The following is a 19,504-nucleotide window of genomic DNA, read 5'->3' as shown; positions in this document are numbered from 1 at the left end:
CCTTTCCAAATACACAGCAGCTGGAAAAAGCATAGGATGCGAGCGTGTCCCATAGGAAACCATGTAAATGAACTGTAGTGCGTTTCTGCAAAAGCACCAAAAAACACATAGGTGTGACCCAGGCCTAAGATGTCTAGTAACATAATGGGGTTAGAAAAACTAAAATTAGCCCTTTAAAGTACAAAAATAAATAAATAAATAAAAAAGCAGATAATCGCTACTATAAGGGGTTAATTTTTTTACTGTGAAACTTTTACAGTAGCGTTTTTCTCTTTTTGTACTATAAAGGGCTAATTTTAGTTTCTTTTAACCCCATTATGTTAGTGGCCAATTAATCGATTATGAAAATAGTAATCAATTTCATAATCGATTAGTTGTGAATTAATCAATTTTTTTCGGCCCTACAGCCAACTATTTACCAAATAAATATTTATTTTTTATTTACTTCAGGTACTTATCTAGGGCCATCAATTTACTCAGTACTTTACTTAATTCAGGTACTTATATAGTGCCGTAAATTTACACAGCGCTTTACATATACATCGTACATTCACATCAGCCCCTTCCCTCAAGGAGCTTACAATCTAAGGTCCCTAACCAAATTCATTCATACACATACTAGGGCCAATTTAGACATGATTCAATGAACCTACCGGCATGTTTTTGGAGAGTGAGAGGAAACCAGAATACAGGGAGAACATGCAAACTCAAGGTGCTTGCATGGGTTTCCTCTGGGTACTCCAGTTGGGATTCAAACCAGCAGCCTTTTTTGCTGCTAGGCGAAAGTGTTAACCATTACGCAACTGTGACGCCCAACATACAATATATATTGTACATTCACATCAGTCCCTGCCCTCAAGGAGCTTACAATCTAAGGTCCCTAAGGCCCATTTCACACTGGGGCAGGAGTGGCGTCGGCGGTATTCGGCAGCTAGCGGGGCAGTTTTAACCCCCGTTAGCAGCCGGAAAAGGGTTAAAACTGACGGAAAAGAGCTGCTGCAGCAGTGATTTGCCAGCGGTATAGCCGTGCTGCCCCATTGATTTCAACTGCTCCTTTACCGCTCCAAAGATGCTGCTAGCAGGACTTTTTTTACCGTCCTGCTGGCACACCGCTCGGGCTTTCACACTGGAGTGAAAGGGGCCGTTTTTTTTCAGGCGATATACAGGTGCTATTTTTAGTGCTGTAGCGCCTGAAAACCGCCTGTGTGTGAAAGGGGCCTAACTCACATTCATACATACAGTATACATCGTTGGGCCAATTTAGATAGCAGCTAATTATCCTACTAGGATATCTTTGTAGTGTGGGAGAAAACCCACACAGGCACAGTGGGAATATGCAAACTCCAGGCAGGTAGTGCCATGGTTGGGATTTAAACCAACGACCCTAGGCAGAAGTGCTAACCACATAGCCTCTGTGCTGCCCCTTTTTACAAACTAAAAAAAAAAGTATGGAAGATACTCTTTAACCTTACCAGGGGGCCATTCCAGAGTGGTACCTTTAGATTTAAGTCCTACAGAGTACAAGGTTTTATAAGCGATTGTATATTGCAGCTTTAATAACTACACAACGCAAGTGTGCATATCTCAGATCTTATTAGCTCCTGAGAAAACTGAAAATTACTGTAATAGTCGGTGATACCACAGCAATAGCCAAAATCTTTCTGGTCCTGCTCAGGTTCAATGTGAGCAACTTCTATGCACATTGACCATAGGCCATTCACAGAACCCCTTAGATTTTTCAGTAAATAAAGGTATTCTCCAGTTGGACAAGGCGGAAGGTGTGACATCAGCAGCCCTCCTCTCCAACTCACCCTAATCAGAGAATGCTTTTAGAAAATAAAAGTTGTTCTAAAGTCAAGTACACACTACAGTTTTTTTTCCCCGAATGCACGGAAAAGACCAATAGCTCTGGTCTGGAACCGCTGTACTAACTAGGTTAGATACAGCAATCTCCCCCACTGAGCTGTTGTGTTGCCCCTCCCCCATGCCGAACACTCAGATCAGCACTCTCTGCCATTGGCAGAGAGCACTGATCGAGAGTCGGTCGGCTGCTAGTTCTCCAGCATGCACGGCTGACTTCTGTCATTTTGCCCGTGTGTACAGGGCTTAAGAAAGGCAGCAGTGCTTAGCAACCTCTGTGGTCAGAGTGCAGAGGGGAAGCCACTCGCACAGACCCCAAGCAGTACACGGAAGATCACCGCTATCACTACCACTGTGGTTTCCAGCTTTCCCTATGAGCCCAATTGGGTGTGAGATATGCATATTTACATTTTGGCAAGCTGGTCCAACTTAAGTATGCAATACAAATACTTCCAAAAAAAGTTGTAATAGCAAATTCAACTTGGAATTTTGTTTTTTAGCTTCTTTCTTCATTGTGAAATTTTATAAAATAAAAAAAGGTGCCCCTGGACGACGTCCTCTCTGATGAAATGCGTAGGGCGGAGCAACGCAATGGCGTCATCTATCCCCTCGGGTCCCGGAAGGACGGGTCTGTTTTGGTTGTGCACCGGCCAGCACACCCGACTTATGAAACTTTTAACATGTAAGCGCGTTACTTTTCTTCTAATAAACTTTTAAAAATGTTTTATGCCATGTGGAGCTTTTATTGTTTTCGGTACACAAACCATTCATCCATGTGAGTGAGGGGTGCCCCGTGAATTGGAGAACGATATCGTTGGGAGAAAGACCCAGGCCGAGTATAAGCCAAACACGATATTAGATTCCCTGTAATGGGGGATCCGGAACTGGTAAGCAGCAAATCTCACTATTTGGTGGTGGACTCTTCACATGAGGTGACTGATGGCGGTTTCTATCATCAGGGATTTTTTTTTTTAGGAATGCCATATTTTTATATCTGATGGACTGATTCATTTTTTAATTAAGCGCGATTCTAATATCTTTTATATTTTTTAAAGATGCATATAACTTTTACCAAACCTTTGCAAACAAGACTGATTAAAATGAGAATCCTACAGCATTAGCTAACATGCCTACATTTCAGAAGAATATAAAAAGAATTCACTACCTTACTGGACCGCTGATTCCAGCTCCAAGCTTCTGCGTCCAGTTGATGTTGTACTCTTCTAAGATAGAAGTATCCTGCATGCAAACACACAAATAAAGATGTTTAAACAATATGCTAATAATGTGAAAGTGATTTTTGCCAACAATATAAATGCATTTTTAGGGCATTTTCCTCCCAACCCCCCCAAAATTTCAGTAACATACTAAACAGTCTCGAAATACAGTTCTTTTGTGATCTTCTGCCACTATTCCAAGTGTATCTAAAATATATAATTTATTATATAATGCTGCCAATTATTGGCCTGTGCAATGCTCCTGTTCCCAGGCAATGCCATGTTTCATGGTTGCCACCTAGGGGTGCTGGTTCCCACAATAAACTACAATAATATGTGCCAATTCACACCTCTATATTGTGTCATCAGCAATTATACAGTGCGACATGCACAAGCCCAGCCTCATTTCGATCAGTTGCAAGGGGCTTTTACAGCAATGATGTCTACAAACGACTTGTAAACTGTTGCACCAAAGCACTACGAGCAGAATATTTTTATGTTCTTTTTAGTTTTTTTTCAAAGGGCTGAAGCTTTGTTTTTTTGGATCAGTAGACTTGCTGGTTAACTCCTTCCCGCCGAGCGTACGCAGATGTGCGTACTCGGCTTTCGGAGGTTATACCGGGATGATGTCCGCACCTGCAGGCATCATCCTGGTACTGATTTTTAGAGCCGGCGATCAGCTTTACAGTCATAACAACCGAAGCGGCTAAAAGCCGCTTGGCTGTTATGCTGGAGGAGCAGGAGGGGACGTCCCACCCTCCCGCCACTCTTACCGGGGCTCCCGTTCAATCGGCTAGCCGTAAGTGGCTTCATTCCAGTCTCCAAATTGTAAACATGGAAGCGACGTCATGACGTCACTTCCCGTTTACTCGGCTGCCAATGGCGCCGGATTTAAAAATATATACAGTATTCAGAATCGCAGAAAACGGCGATCTGAATACTTTGAAGAGTAAAGGAGGGATCGGGGGTCTACCTGTCACCATCTATTACTGTCACAAGGGATGTTTACATTCCTTGTGACAGCAATAAAAGTGATCAAAATTATATATATATATTTTTTTAACTATTTATTAATTTTAAAAGAAAAAAAAAAGAGCTCGCACAGCAAAGAAACCGCATACAGAAGTCACGCGCGCATATGTAAACGGTGTTCAAATCACACATGTGAGGTATCGCCGCGATCGTCAGAGCGAGAGCAATAATTCTAGCACTAGACCTCCTCTGTAACTCTAACCTGGTAACCGGAAAAAAAAATTAAAGCGAAGCCTATTGAGATTTTTAGGTACCATAGTTTGTCGTCATTTCACGAGTGTGTGCAATTATAAAGTCTGACATGTTTGGTATCCATTTACTCGGCGTAACATTATCTTTCACATTGTGTAAAAAAGTTGGGCTAATTTTACGGTTTTGTTTTTTTTAAATTCATGAAAGTGTCCCTTTTCCCAAAAAGTTGCGTTTAAAACACCGCTGCAATATATATGTTTGGGGGTTCCAAGTAATTTTCTAGCAAAAAATATGGATTTTAACTTGTAAACACCAAATGTCAAAAAAAAATAAAAAATAAAAATAAAAAAAACACACACACACACACACACACACACACACAGAGAAGAACAGCTTTCCCTATCCACACATTTGAGATGAGCGACTCCTCACGGTTTGCAAATGTTTTCTGACACTGGGGACACCCCCAATGTCAGAATACACTGATCAGTGCTGCAGTGCTGATCAAAGCAAAAATTCCAAACAAGCCCATTTGAGAGCAGTCGGTCCTTAGATCAAACAGGAAAGGCTGTGGATGGATGGAAATCTGGCCGTTCCCTGCTGATCCAGCTGAAATTCAATCCATCTATGGCCAGCTTAACACGGCATTAGAGCAAAATTGTTCTATAAATGAAGGCACACAGCAATGTTGTGAAACCATGAAAACATTTACAGAACAATCTCCTAGTGAAATGTTACTATCTAATTACATTCCTGAGCTCAGGGCAGAACATTTACACACTGAGGCCTGTTGCACGGTGGACATCAAAAATTTAGCTTTTATGGGCTTTAGACTTTTTTTTTTTTAGCCTCTAAACACCCCTCCATTTTAGCCTGTGTCCAGGCGTTTAGCAGCAGGAGTGCTTAGAGGCAAAAGAAAATGGCCAATGGGCCTAACCGCTAGACGTTCATTCATTTCAATGGCCAGAATAAAAAACCCAGGTTTTTTTAATTTATTTTTTATTATTATTGGGGCATAAAATTCATATATTACCTAGCTAGAGCAATATGGTATAAATAACTCCCACATCACTACTGTTCCAATATTGGAACAAGAGGCATTAATGGGTTAATATTCTGGCCATTGGAATGAATGAGTGGCTAAAATCTCAGGGCTGTCTGCTGGGATTGTGTGATGTTGATGTAACCTGCAGATAGCACAGGGAAGGAGGGACAGAAAGCACACTCTGTGTTTTGGATTAAGACTAAGACTACACTATAGGATATGCTCAGAATGGAACCATGATGGAAAGTTGTCAGCTAGTTAGTGGGACAGCTATGAAAAGTTTTGGAAAATATGGTCACCCTGGATTTCCTATTCTCAACCGAACCAAAGAGCCCTGAGCCTTTGGCAGGCCATACTTAATAAAATAGTATTTTCTTCCACCAGGGGGCAAACAGTGTTGATGGGGGAATTTCTCTTGCAGCGCCTTTGTGTTCTTCCGGCAGGAAGCCTTTCCCACCGACGGCATACAAGGATCACTGCTGGTGGCCACTGGTACGGTAATGACTGGGCAAAAAAAAAAAAAAAATGTCTTTAGAACAACCAGACTGCCCACAGATGGAACGAAATTTGGCCCATTCCTGCTGAACTTCCAAATTTTCGATCCATCTATGGCTGGCTCTTGACTGGTTAACACCTTTCTTCAACCTGGGGGGGGGGGGGGGTTGGGCACGAGAATCCTCTCCTTCCAATTCTCACCTTACTTTCCTCTCCCACCCACACTCCTCGTAGTCTACTTTTTGTTCAAACTTCCCTTTGCTGAGCAATTGTCTTGGGGGAAGCTGTCCCTGCCGTGAGAGGACAGTGATTATCACTAGAGGCTATAGCAGCCATTAGTGATAATCACAAGAGAATCTGGCAGGCTGGTTGTACCCAAGATGAACAACTTGGTACATTCAGTCTGCCCATTAACTTGGTACATTCAGTCTCAACCGGTTTCTGCTCAACTAAATGAGATTCGAACCGTGGATGGCCCGATTATGTAGACCCTGCTCATGTCTTCAAGAAGGGGCACTTCTCTATATACTTTGTTGTGCTTAATTTTTATGGGGCCTCGACCCGACTGTTTTTGTACCATTTGAAAACTGTCAAACATAATTGAATAAGAATGTTCATTCTTCATTTCAGAGGTTTACAACCACTTTGATTATTTATCAAATTTTTTGTGGTATTTACCAAGAAAAGAAAGAAAAGAAAGAAAAGAAAGAAAAGAAAGAAAAGAAAGAAAAGAAAGAAAAGAAAGAAAAGAAAGAAAAGAAAGAAAAGATTTTACCTGTAAAATCCTTTTCTTTGATGTATATCAGGGGACACAGAGCCATAGTACTTACTATGTGGGATGGACACTGGCAAGAAGTGTACTCCCTATATAACCCCTCCCACTAGTGGGAGTCTGCAGGTTTGTAGCCAAGCAATACAAGTGTACACCAAGAAGGGAGGGACCTCTGTGTGCCCTCATGTACATCAGAGAAAAGGACTTTACAGGTAAGCCATTTTAAAAATCCTGTTTTCTTTTCTTACATCAGGGGACACAGAGCCATAGTACTTACTATGTGGTATGTCCAATAGCAATGGCAACTGAAGGGATGGAGACAACAAAAAAAGGAGGCCAGAGAACTCATACTGCAGCCTGCAGTACACTGTGCCCAAAGGCAATATCCTCATGACCTTTAACATCGATTTGATAAAATATATGAACTGAAGACCAAGTTGCGGCCTTACAAGATCTGAGCCATAGAGGCCTGATTATGCACTGCCTAAGAGGCACTAATCGCCCTGGTTGAGTGTGCTTTAACATGAAAAGGAGAAATTTTCTTCTTTAAACCATAAGCCTGAATAACGACTTGACGAATCCATTTGGAAATAGTAGATTTTGATGCTGCATGTCCCCTTTTTGGACCTTCTGGCAGTACAAATAAAAAATCTGTTTTGAGAATCTGAGCGGTCGCCTTTAAATAAACTCTGATCGCTCTTACTACATCAAGGGAATGTAGTGCCTTCTCTTCCCTAGATTGAGGCTCTGAGAAGAAAAGGAGGAGGAACAATATCTTGGTTTAAGTGAAAACCTGTCCCCACCTTTGATAGGAAATCAGGATGAGGACGTAAAACCACCTTATCCTTATGCATGATCAAATATGGTTCTTTACAAGACAGAGACGCTAGTTCCGATACTCTTCTAGCAGAACAAATGGCAACCAGAAAGATTATCTTTCTAGTCAAAAGAACCAAGGGAATTTCTCATAAAGGCTCAAAAGGCTGATTCTGCAAAGCCGATAAGACCAAATTTAAATCCCAAGGATTTAAAGGTGCCTTGATAGGGGGATTAATCCGTGTTACCCCCTGAAGAAAGCTACGCACCAGACAGTGGGTAGCAAGAGGCCGTTGAAAAAAAATACTGACAAGGCCGAGATCTGGCCCTTGATAGTACTCAAGGCCAGTTAATTTCTAATCCCATCTGCAGGAAATCAAGGATCCCATCTATGACATATTTCCTGGGGTGCCAACCCCTGGATCCACACCAAGAAACATATGCCTTCCAGACGCTATATAGTAAATGATTCTGGAAGCCGGATTCCTGGCATTAAATCAAGGTAGACACTACCGAAGGAGACAACCCACCATCCCTTAGAATGTGGGTCTTAATAGCCAAACCATTAAATTTAGAATCTGTAAGGTAGGATGGAATACCGGACCTTGTGCGAGAAGGTCTGGCCATAATGGCAGAGTCCAAGGGACTCCTACCACCATCTTTATGATCTCGGCAAACCAAAATCTTCTGGGCTTACCTCCTTTCTTTCCTGCTTGATCCTGTGAAGAAGACGTGAAAGTAGCAGAACTGGAGGAAACGCATAGATCAGTGAAAACTGATCCCATGGGAAGACTAATGCGTCTTTTCCACATGCTAGCGGATTCCTTGTTCGACAACAAAGTTGCCGACCTTGTTGTTGAATCTGGACGCGAACAGGTCCATGTCCGGAGTACCTCATCTCGGACATATTGCTAGGAAGATGTTGGGGTGAAGAGACCATTCCCCTAGAAATAACTGTTGGTGGCTCAAGTTGTCCGCCTGCCAATTTTCTATTCCTGGAATGAATATTGCCGACAGTTAAGGAATGTTGTATTCTGCCCAAGCTAGAACATGATTCATCTCTTTTTGGGCTGCACGACTTCTCGCGCCCCCCCCCCCCTGGTGATTGATGTAAGCCACAGCCATGGCATTGTCGGATTGAATCCTGACAGGACAATCCCTTCATCTGGCCCTAGAGTCTTGGAAGGTCAGAGTAACTGCCTGAATTTCTAAAATGTTGATAGGCAAGGTCCTCTCCGACTTGGACCATCTCCCCTGGACAGAATGTTCTTCCAGGACTGCTCCCCAGCCTAGAAGGCTGGCATCTGTTGTCACCACTTTTCAGGAGACTGGTAGAAAAGATTTTCCCTTTTGGAGGTTGCTGGATACCAACCACCAATTTAGACTCTGACATACGTCGGGAGCCAAGCGTATTGGAAAATCCAAGGCCTGAACCTTTTTGTTCCAGGCCGACAGGATGGTGCTTTGCAGAAGTCTTGAATGAAACTGTGTATAAGGGACGGCCTCAAAGGAGGCCACCATTTTCCCCAACAGTCTCATGCACAAACGAATGTAAGGATTTTTTTATTTTTTTGCTTTGATGAGTTGAATTAGTCCTATAATGGAACTGATTCTTGTCTGGGGTAAGAATACCTTTTTCTGTATGGTATCTATGACCAGTCCCAAGTACTGCAATCTCCTTGATGGTTTTAAGGAGGATTTTTATAGGTGGAGTATACCTAGAGATTCCAGGAAGTTTACAGCTGTGTCCAGACTCTGGTTTAGACCTGAGACTGAATGATCTATTAAAAGTAGATTGTCTAAATAGTCTAGGACCGTTATGCCTTGAGCCCTTAATCTGGCTAAAGGAGGTGCCAGAATTGTGACTAGACCAAATGGCAGGGCCACAAACTGAAGATGATGATTTTCTATTTTGAAGAGTAGAAATTTCTGGTGAGCGGGAAATATTGGCACGTGGAGATATGCATATTTGATATCGATGGAAGCCAAAAACTCCCCTCCTTGCAGGATGGAAACAATCGATCGGATTGACTCCATGCGAAAGGATCGGATGTTTAAGTGCCGATTCAGATCTTTGATATCAAGAATAGGTCTTACCTCTCCATTTGGTTTTGGAACCGTGAAAAGGTTTGAATAAAAACCTGTGCCCTGTTCCACCAAGGGGACCTCTGATATTACCGACTGGGATAATAGATGATCCAGAGCTAGAAAGAGACTTTTTCTCTGGGTCATTGGGAACATTTGACCTTAGAAAACGAGGAGACGGAAACTCTTGAAACTCTAGTTTGTACCCTAGAGAAACTGCAGAAGCCACCCACCTATCTTGATATTGTTCCTGCCAGATCCTTGAGCATTGCAGGAGCCTTCCCCCCACCCGAGTGAGCGGGGGTGCCCCTTCATAATGAGGCTTTAGCATTCTGCTTTGTGGCTTTCTGCTCCAAGGTCTCTTCTGACCTTGGTGCTGCCTTTGGGATCTTCCCCTTGAACCCGACAGTTGAGGCCGTCGAGACTGCCTAGAGGCTGATGCCCCTGGTACAGGTGAGGCAGCACGTTTAAAAAGGAGAAATGTTTGAACCTCTTCTTTACTGGTAAAAGAGAGCTTTTCCCATTAGAGATCCTTTGGATGCATTTATCCAGATTGTCTCCAAATAGCTGTTCTCCATGAAAAGGGAAACTGGCTAAGAGATTTTTACATGGTGCTTCGGCTGACCAATTTTTCAGCCATAGAACTCTGCGAGAATGCACTAGTCCAAGCATAAGTCGTGAGGCTTGAATGATAGAAACTTTCATTGCATTTACTCTGAAACACAGTGTGTCTGATGCACCAGCCCATTGCTGGGCCTGCTGATCAGGCAGAATTTTAAGTATCTCCACAAGCTGTTCCTTAATGGACTGGGATACACCGATTTCAGCAAGAACCAGCTGCGCTACTGAACTTGCTAAAAAGACATATGGCTTTTAGAAAGAAGTTCCAACTTTTTATCTGTTGGATCCTTTAACATTAGCGCATTATCCACTGGACATGTGAGATTCTTGTTCACCGAGACGATTGCAGCATCAATTGCTGGAACCCGCCCCATTTTTTATAGAAATCCTCTTCCACAGGATAAAGTGTGGAGAATCTCTTAGGAGGATAATATTGTTTAGCACGAATTACTGCAAAAATATCAATGTACTCAAACAGTGAAAACATATAAATAACAACTGTGAAGGTGATAACAAAAACAGTGAGTGAGTAATGTATATAAATGAGTATACGTGCATACACCATGTAGGATGTCACCGAAAAAAATGATGTATCAAAAAGTCCAATCAAGTGATCAATAACTCAATTGCCAGAAGATGTGGTCAAAGTAAATCTTGAATGGATCTCAAAGCTTCATAAGTGGAAATTAGATGGAAAGATAAAAAAAAATCTTACCAGATGCGTTGGATACAAGTACCATATGGCAATGTATCAGAAGAGCATGAAACGCTAGAACCACTAGTGCAAAGGGAAAGCAGAGCCAAGCCGAATCCAGACAATCAAGACTGTGAGGCGGCCATCAGGAAGGGCAGCACCTGTCCACTCCAAAGATCTTGCAGTGGAGTATCTCAACAGGAATCCAAATACGATGCGATGGAATGGCTCAAAAAGTCCCATGTAGTATAGGAAATAAAAAATACAAAAAACGCCAATGGTGCAGGTCAAAAATGACTAACATTTTATTCACATCTTACATAAAAAGAGATGTGACAAAAAATGTGATCACATAAAATATATAAAAGCAATGTGGGAAGCATAAGATAAGCGTAGCCCCGACAAGTTTTGACACATAGGTCATTGACTGGGGCATATATGAGATGAAGATGACCATATCTTCTGGCAATTGAGTTATTGATCACTTGATTGGACTATCCATTGTGAGGGACTTTTTATTACATCATTTTTTTGGGTGACATCCTACACGGTGTATGCACGTATACTCATTTATATACATTACCCCCCCCCCCCCCTTTTTTTGTTATCACCTTCATGGTTGCTATTTATATGTTGTCACTGTTTGAGTACATTGATATCTTTTGCAGTACACTATTTTGCTTTATTTGATCTTTGAACTTTGAGTGTTAGCTGCTTTTTTTTCCCTCCCTGTTTTGGGTTTTAGCGCAGTATTTTTTCCACTCTTGGATAATATTGTTTATCTGGATGTTCCCATTCAGCATACATAAGCTTCTTTAGCCATGCATGAATAGAAATGGCATCCCCAGATGGGGGAGATTTTAATGATCCCAAATTAGAGGTGGGTTCCTCAAGAGCCTGCGCTGCAGGCAGCAAAAAGGTTGAACGAACCAATTTAGTAAGAGAGTGCACAAGCAGCCTGTCTTGTGATGTTAGGCCGCGTACACACGCGCGGACTGTTGGCCCAACTTTGTCCGTCCAACAGTTTGAGCGAACAGTCCGCTCAAACTTAGCATGGACGGACATGGCCACACACGACGGACGAACAGTTTGCTGAAACCGTGCGCGATGACGTGAACGGCACGTACGACGGGACGAAAAATACGACGTCCTATACACTGCAATGCAACCTTCCGACGTGGAAATCCTTTCTGAGCATGCGCGAGACTTAGTTGGCCGAACAAGCCTACACACGAGCGAACAGTCCGCTGAAACAAGGTTTCAGCGGACAGTTTTTCGGAATTTCCGTAAGACCTTGTTCGGCCAACTGTCCGCTGAAACTGTCCGCTGAAGCCCCACACACGAGCGGACTGTCCGCCCAAACACTGTTCAGCGGACAAGGTTGGGCGAACAGTCCGCCCGTGTGTACGCAGCCTTACTCCTTCTATATTAGGATCCTCAGAAGAGGATAAATAAGTATCTTCCAAATCTTTGGGAAGATGTACCCGATCCTCAGCCTCCTGAACCTCAATAAGAGGGTCCTGAGCACTAGATGGGGATCTGCTACGTTTGACCCCATGGAGAGATATCATAGCATCAATCTTCTTTTCCAAGTTACATATGGTAGAAGAAAAAAACAAACAAACACTCTTGTGTGATATATAAAGGGGCTGAAGTGTCTAGTGCAGTTGTGACGGCTCAATCTGACCAGCTGCATCATTCTCAGAGGTGGATGACATTCTTTTGTAAATGGATTTAGTTTGTTGTGAAACCACTGACCCCTTAGAACCCTTAGAGGAGTTCCTGGTCCCTTTACCACTCATAGCCTGGAGCACAAAGCAGAGGCACTACCAGCAAAAGAATGCACACTGCTAGGTTATAATCCAGCGCTAATAGCTGCTATTAATACCTAGCCTGCTAAAGTACCATATGTCAAAGGGAATGCCTGTGTCACCAAACCTGAATCTAGCCAACCTCCTACTCGTGTGTCCCTCCACAGCCAGGCAGCAGCTTCCAACTACCCACTTCCTCCACATGTGGCCGGCGATCGCTCCCGCATGAATTACGTCCCCCCTTTTCTTTCAAAGGAAAGTGTTTTCCCGCGCGAGCAGGAGTCCTATGAAACTGCAGACATGGCGGGGGGGGGTAAATCCTCCTTTTTTTTGGCATATCAATCTCCCCCCTTTCTTACCAGAGGATTTGCCTGTGGCCGAAGGAAAGGAGAAATTAAGGCTTCTGTGCCGTTTCCAGCATCAGACGGTGATTGCTCAGTACAGCCCCCCAGTGGTGACACACAAGCATGACAGCATTATACACAGAAGGAGAAATTCCTAAGAAAATCTCCCTTAACTTTCCTCGCAGCAGGGTTATCTGAGAAACCCAATCTTCACCCTTCACAGTGGGCTCCGAAACCTTCAGGAACAGGGGAACCTCAGGTTACCCACAATCCTGGACCTGCAACAGCACCCTGCCAGTAAAAACTTTATGGCCTTACTACCAAAAAGTACTGCATCCCAGGGTCCAGCTCTCTAAAAAGAAAAGCGTTCGCAAGCAAAACCTTGTTTCTTCGGACACCAGGTCCAGGTACCGTTCCTTTAGCCCATGAATGGACATCAGAACGGATCCAGTCAGCATGGCTAGCCCCAGCATGGAAGCTTCCAGTGGCGCTCAGCACAGCATATCTTTACTCATGACCAACACCTTAGACACTGGCGAAAAAACTGAGGACTCCCAGTAGTGGGAGGGGTTATATAGGGAGTACACGCCTTAGAGCGTGCGAGTGTCCATCACCTATCAGTGGCCCTATAACCCACATAGTAAGTACTATGGCTCTGTGTCCCCTGATGTAAAAAAACACACACACACACACACACACACACACACACAAATGCTGCATGCTATAAATTAAGTGAATAGACTCCTAAAACATATGCTCCACATATGTATTTCAGTGAGTGATATTCAAGTAACTTACTGTCAGACCACCTTTCCTTCACAAGAATAGTGTGATGCCCGCTATCCCCATTGGGTACTGAAAAAAGTTAATGTCTCTCTTGATGAATGAATACCAAAATTCACTATAGTCACTTTTTACCCAATCTTAACAGTATTATTTCCTTAAATAGTTAAAGGACTCTAGGCACATATTAAAAGAAACTTTTCCCTTACCCTCATTTGGGACAGACGCTGAACATAGAACATAGATGCTGGGAAAACCTTCAAGCCCTAGGACATATGTTCACCCTTTCTGTATCATCTCTACACCAAAATTCCATGGCTTGACTTTCTTAAATACAAGCCTGGGTGAGGGCAATTAGGATCCTCTTTAACAAAAGGAGCAATTGATACAATCTTCTCATGTTTCCCCAAAATCAAACATCATATCCTCCTTGAAAAAAAACTCCTAAAAACACTACTTGGCTGGGTTCACACTGCTGCGATGCGGGAACGCTGCAAATCTACTGCGGGTTCCCGCATCGCATGCCTCCGGCAGTGCGAATAACATCCAATCTCGTACACTGCAGCTGTGTGAACCCAGCCTTAGTCTGAACTTACCCAGTCCTAGAATAATTAAATACACCCCATGCTACTACCCCTAATCCTAAAAACCCTGGGAGGCTCCGTTTCAAGCGTCCACCAATGTCCCCAAAAAGCTCATGTTCTGATCTTCTATATATTCAGTGTGACCAAACTATTGCCAGAGGCTAGAAGTCCCCTACACTAAGCTCCCAGAAGGTAAAAAAAAAATCCTCAAAAAGATATATTCATAAACAAAAAGTTAAAGCTTTTCTTCTTGACAAAGATAAAATAAAAATCAAACTTAAATGTTTGACATCAGTAGTTGGCCCACTCCTGCTCGTCAGGAATGGACCATGCTCTCTCAAACCTCTTAATATCTAAATGCCCCAACAATACTGCATTGAAAAGAAACTGCATTGCCCCTTTTCCTTTGACTTATCAATCTACTCCCCGACCAACAACACCTTTCTTCCCTACTTCTTTTTCCTTAACCCCCCCCCCCCTTTCTTTCCATGGCAGATCTGCCTTTTTCTTTTAGTTTCTCTGTATGTTCCCTTCACCACTCCCTACCCATTTTTTTTTTTTTGTTGTCTGAATTTCGTCTCCTATTTGTTCTGGGTACCATTGCCATTAGGACAATTGGAAATCCAATTTCTTGAGCTGTTAATAGAACATGAACAGTGGGGAAGTCTTCCAGTGGGGACACATGTTGTGAAAACAACCGTTTGTTCCCCCATTTCCTCTTTGGGAAAGGATGGTACTGAAATCTCCCCAATGGGACACAGGTTACAAAACATAAGCCAAAAAGAAGTCGAGTCAGTTCAGAAGGGTTAGCATAGCAGTCCTTTATAAACGGTTTGTTCATACCTCTTGTACATTTTCTTACAATTGGCCTGGGAAAAGGATTTGAGAACAGCATTAATGAGGAAGACTGGAGGGACAGGACTTCCAGGTTTCATAAAGGAATTCTGAACACATTAATAGGAAGCCAACTACAAAAGGTTTTTTTTCTAGATGAACATCTTTCTAAAATATGTCTAGGCTCATCTCCCCCATGTTTTTGGGGGATGTGGCCAGGTGGGAATAATATTCCACACATGGTGGACATGCCCTCAGGTCAGATGCTTTTGGAAGAGGGCCTAATATATTGTGTAACTATGGAGATTACCAAGAGCGCTTGGGGATGACCCATTGAATGAACCTATAGACAGACAAACCCAAAACACACTTAAAAGGTTAATGTATTATATACTCCTAGCGACTAAAATTGTGAAAGCCAAGGCTTGGAAGAGTTCAGTGATAGACTTGTCCTCTATGAAAAGTAAGCTGAAATGGATCAAGCTTACTGAAACAATGATCAGCGTATACAACTGATCATCGACCCCCTCTCTGAAAGTAGATGTTGAACCGACCATGGAGAGAAGGCCTGTGACGGTAACCACTTCTCTTTCGTTTTTCTTTATTTTCTTTCCTCTATCCATTTTTTTCTGATTGATATCCTAAGAAACCTTTTTTATTGCATTCAATCCCTGTAGTTATTGGAGGATGCGCTGACAATGACACGTGAATGCCCTAATTATTCAATTTTTGTTGAATACTACAGAATTAAATCTCACATGTCTTACGATTCCTCAAGGGGATATTTTAAAATAAATTATACAAATGTATATAAAATGTATCCCCCATGATAAGTATATTGTATCGTATCTTGATATGCAGGATGATAATTTTGGAAAAATTGTCTTCTTTTCTTTATTATTCATTTATAAGTCTTTGTTTACTTTATATGGTTTTCTTAATTGTTTTGTAACATTTTTTTCTTTATTGTAAAACTCAATAAATATCACTGAACACTAAAATGCTTTTGCATTAATGAAAGCTGGACATCTTTCTAAAGCCAAACTTAAAAATGGCAAGTCAGTGCTCATCAAATCTACTTTTACAATGATTTGGAAGCTTCTCAAACACATAGTTAAACACATTTAAAAATAATTTGTAAACACCCATATACACACCCTAAAGCTTAACAGCTGTAGAGTATACCGCTTAAAAAGGGGGAGTATGGCTTAAAAAACAAAACAAAAAAAGCAATCAATCATACTCACCTAGATGGCTGCAGTACCAATCCCAGCTGCATCTGTTCCCCAATGCCTGAGAACTGAGCTATCAAAGACCACTGATTGCTCAGTTCTTGGTCTACACTGCAGCCTGCAGAGAGCTGGTGACTGTCAGTCACTGTGTCTGCTCTGCCCCTCCAGGGCTCACTGGAGCGCTGGGCTGTGGATAGGGCAGGAACAGCTGGCTCATGCTCTCAGTGTCTCGCCGAGATGCTGGTCCAGGCACCTGGGTGAATCCCAACTGTAAAGTCAGGCTCTTTCCAGAGCCTGGACTGGCTTTTAGCAGGCTGAAAATGGGTCATGGGTGTGCAGAACGAACTACATTCCTGTAATCCATAGGAGAAGCATAGCCAAAATAGCTTTGGCTATACTTCTTCTTTCAAGATGAATTCCAGGTATGCTATATTTTACATTTGTCCAGCCTGGACCATTGCAACTATGTATATACCATACCTGGCCGATGACCCTGGAAGATGGAAATCACTGTAGAAGGCTCCACTACTTCCGTGATGTCCTCTTGTCTCTGGGTCCCGTAGTGAGTGGCTGGCCTGGTGCAATGTGAACATAGGAAGTTGGCTGCTCTACATGTTTTGCATTACATTTTCTGAATGTGGATGAGGTGGAAAGGTGGGGCAGAGACGACAACTTTCAAGTGCTGCATAAATAATTACATTTCGCTTTCCGACACAGCTATCGCATGTGCATATGAAAAATCATGCAGGTATCCTGCGCTAGAATTCCTGCATAAATACAATGATAAATTACACCTGTTCAGCTAAATACTCTGTTTAACCTGGTTTCTTTCTGTGCTGTAACATTTGATTAGAAAAAAATAAAAATAATAATCAGCATGTCCTCTCGTTTTTAGGGAGATAACAGCAACATTGTTACTTTTTGAAGCTGATCTCCCAACTGAAAAAAAGAGTATTTTTCTATTGTCCGAATAACAGGTGGACAGTGTTCATGCAACACACATAGGAGGGGCACACATTTTTTATGACTACATCTAAGTAATCACACACAGCGTCTTGCATAACTAACCAGAAACATAGCAGGAATTTAAGCATTCCGTCAGACAAAAAAGTAGCCATCTGGGACACAAATCATAACAGATTGACAATATTTCACCACATCACATTCAAATGATTCTACTGTTTGTATTCATACTTTAATATGTTAATATTAAAATGCAAAACAAGAAAAATACATTTGTACAAAAGTTGTTTAAAGTTATAACGGGCTGATCAAAAAAAATTAAAAAAAAATAAAAAATTATTTCCTTATCGACTTTACATGTGTGAATGAAGGAATCCTCCCAGCTGTGCTATTGTATTCTGACAGTGGGGATGCTGCAGCCGATTTTTGGATGAAAAATTTCCAACTTCCCCATTCGAGAGAAGTGGATCATTAGAACCACTGAGCGAGAAGGGCGCATAGATGGATCGAAATTGGGCCAGTCCTTGCTGAACTGGGTGACTTTCAATCCATCTATGGCCAGCCTTAGACACAATACATCTGCTGTAGCAGTCAGGTTAAACAGTTCAACATTTATTCCTGCGAATTCAATCAGGGCCTTCAGTCTTCTTGGTTACTCATTTACCCAGGAAAGCTTATCACCTTACTACAGTCCTTGTGTAATAGTGCCTCCATTTAATTTGAAAAATCTGCATGTGAACAATTCCTAGCACTCATAACAATGAGGTTTTGCTTGTATAGATGGCTTCTATGGTGTTGACTTACTAAAGGAAAATATACTGTGCACTGCAAATGCACTTGCTTTAGAGCTTAGAAATTAGGTAAAATTTCACCGTGAAAAGAATACTTCAAGTGATACTAAAGTCTCGCTTTTTCTTTAACCACTTGCTTACTGGGCACTTAAACCCCCATCCTGTCCAGACCAATTTTCAGCTTTCAGCGCTGTCGCACTGTGAATGACAATGGCGTGGTCATACATTGTACCCAAATGAAAATTTTTATTATCATTATTCAGGATTTATATAGCGCCAACAATTTATGCAGCACTTTACAATATAAAAGGGAGACAATACAGTTCAAATACAATAAAATACAACAGGATTAAGAGGGCCCTGCTCAGAAGAGCTTACAATCTAATAGGGTGGGGCAGGTGGTACGAAAGGTTAAGCTGTGACGAACGAGCTGATGGAAGTGGTAGGAGATTCATTGGAGACATGATAGGCTTCCCTGAAGAGATGAGTTTTCAGGGATCGCCTGAAGGTAGCGAGAGTAGGGGATAGCCAGACCAGTGGAGGTAGCGAGTTCCAGAGGATGGGAGAGGCTGTGGAAAAATCCTGAAAACGAGCATGGGAGGAGGAGACAAGAGAGCTTGAGGAGTAGGAGGTCTTGAGAAGAGGGGAGGGGACGATTTGGGTGATATTTGGAGACAAGATTGGTGATGTAGCTCGGGGTAGAGTTGTGATTAGCTTTGTATGTTGTGGTTAGTATTTTGAATTCAATTTGCTGGGTGATTGGGAGCCAGTGTAGGGATTGGAGGAGAGGGTTGGCAAACACTGAGCAGTTGGTAAGGTGGATAAGTCTGGCAGCAGCATTCATGATAGACTAAAGAGGGGATAGCCTATGGAGAGGCAGGCCAATGAGAAGGGAGTTGCAATAGTCAAGGTAAGAGAGAACAAGGGAGTGAATGAGGAGCTTGGTGGTTTCATTTGTTAAAAAGGGGCGAACTTTTGACAACGATTGGACTTGGGGCTGAAATGACAAATCAGAGTCTAGGATTACACCTAGTACCCTGGCGTGAGGGGAGGGCCTGATAGTTGCATTGTTGATTTTGATGGAAAAGTCATAAAGGGGGTCATGTGCAGGTGGGGAATATTAATAGATCAGTTTTAGAGATGTTTAGTTTAAGGAGGTGGTGCGACATCCATGCCGATATGTCAGTTAGCAAGTTAGTAATGCGAGAGGAGACTGAAGGAGTGAGGTGAGGAGTAGACTGGTAGATTTGGGTGTCATCGGCGTATAAGTGGTATTGGAAGCTGTGGGTGGTTATCAAGTCACCAAGGGAGGAGGTGTAGATAGAGAACAGAA

The 19,504-nt window shown here is 42.4% G+C and overlaps 1 protein-coding gene across 1 annotated transcript in view; it reads right to left on the bottom strand.

Annotated features, from left to right (window-relative positions):
- Positions 1-19,504, bottom strand: part of MAPKAPK5 (MAPK activated protein kinase 5) — an 86,932-nt gene that overhangs the window by 58,941 nt on the left and 8,487 nt on the right. Inside the window, exon 2 of the mRNA XM_077462025.1 lies at positions 3,026-3,099. Within this exon, the coding sequence (XP_077318151.1) occupies positions 3,026-3,099 (74 nt within the window). The remainder of the gene's footprint in view (positions 1-3,025; positions 3,100-19,504) is intronic.

Source organism: Lithobates pipiens, unplaced genomic scaffold (assembly GCF_037356315.1).
Source record: "Lithobates pipiens isolate NorthernLeopardFrog02 unplaced genomic scaffold, aLitPip1_a1.2 Scaffold_3, whole genome shotgun sequence".
Classification (NCBI taxonomy): Eukaryota; Metazoa; Chordata; class Amphibia; order Anura; family Ranidae; genus Lithobates; species Lithobates pipiens.
The sequence above is the reverse complement of the archived record's forward strand: the minus strand, read 5'-3'. Positions and strand labels throughout refer to the sequence as shown.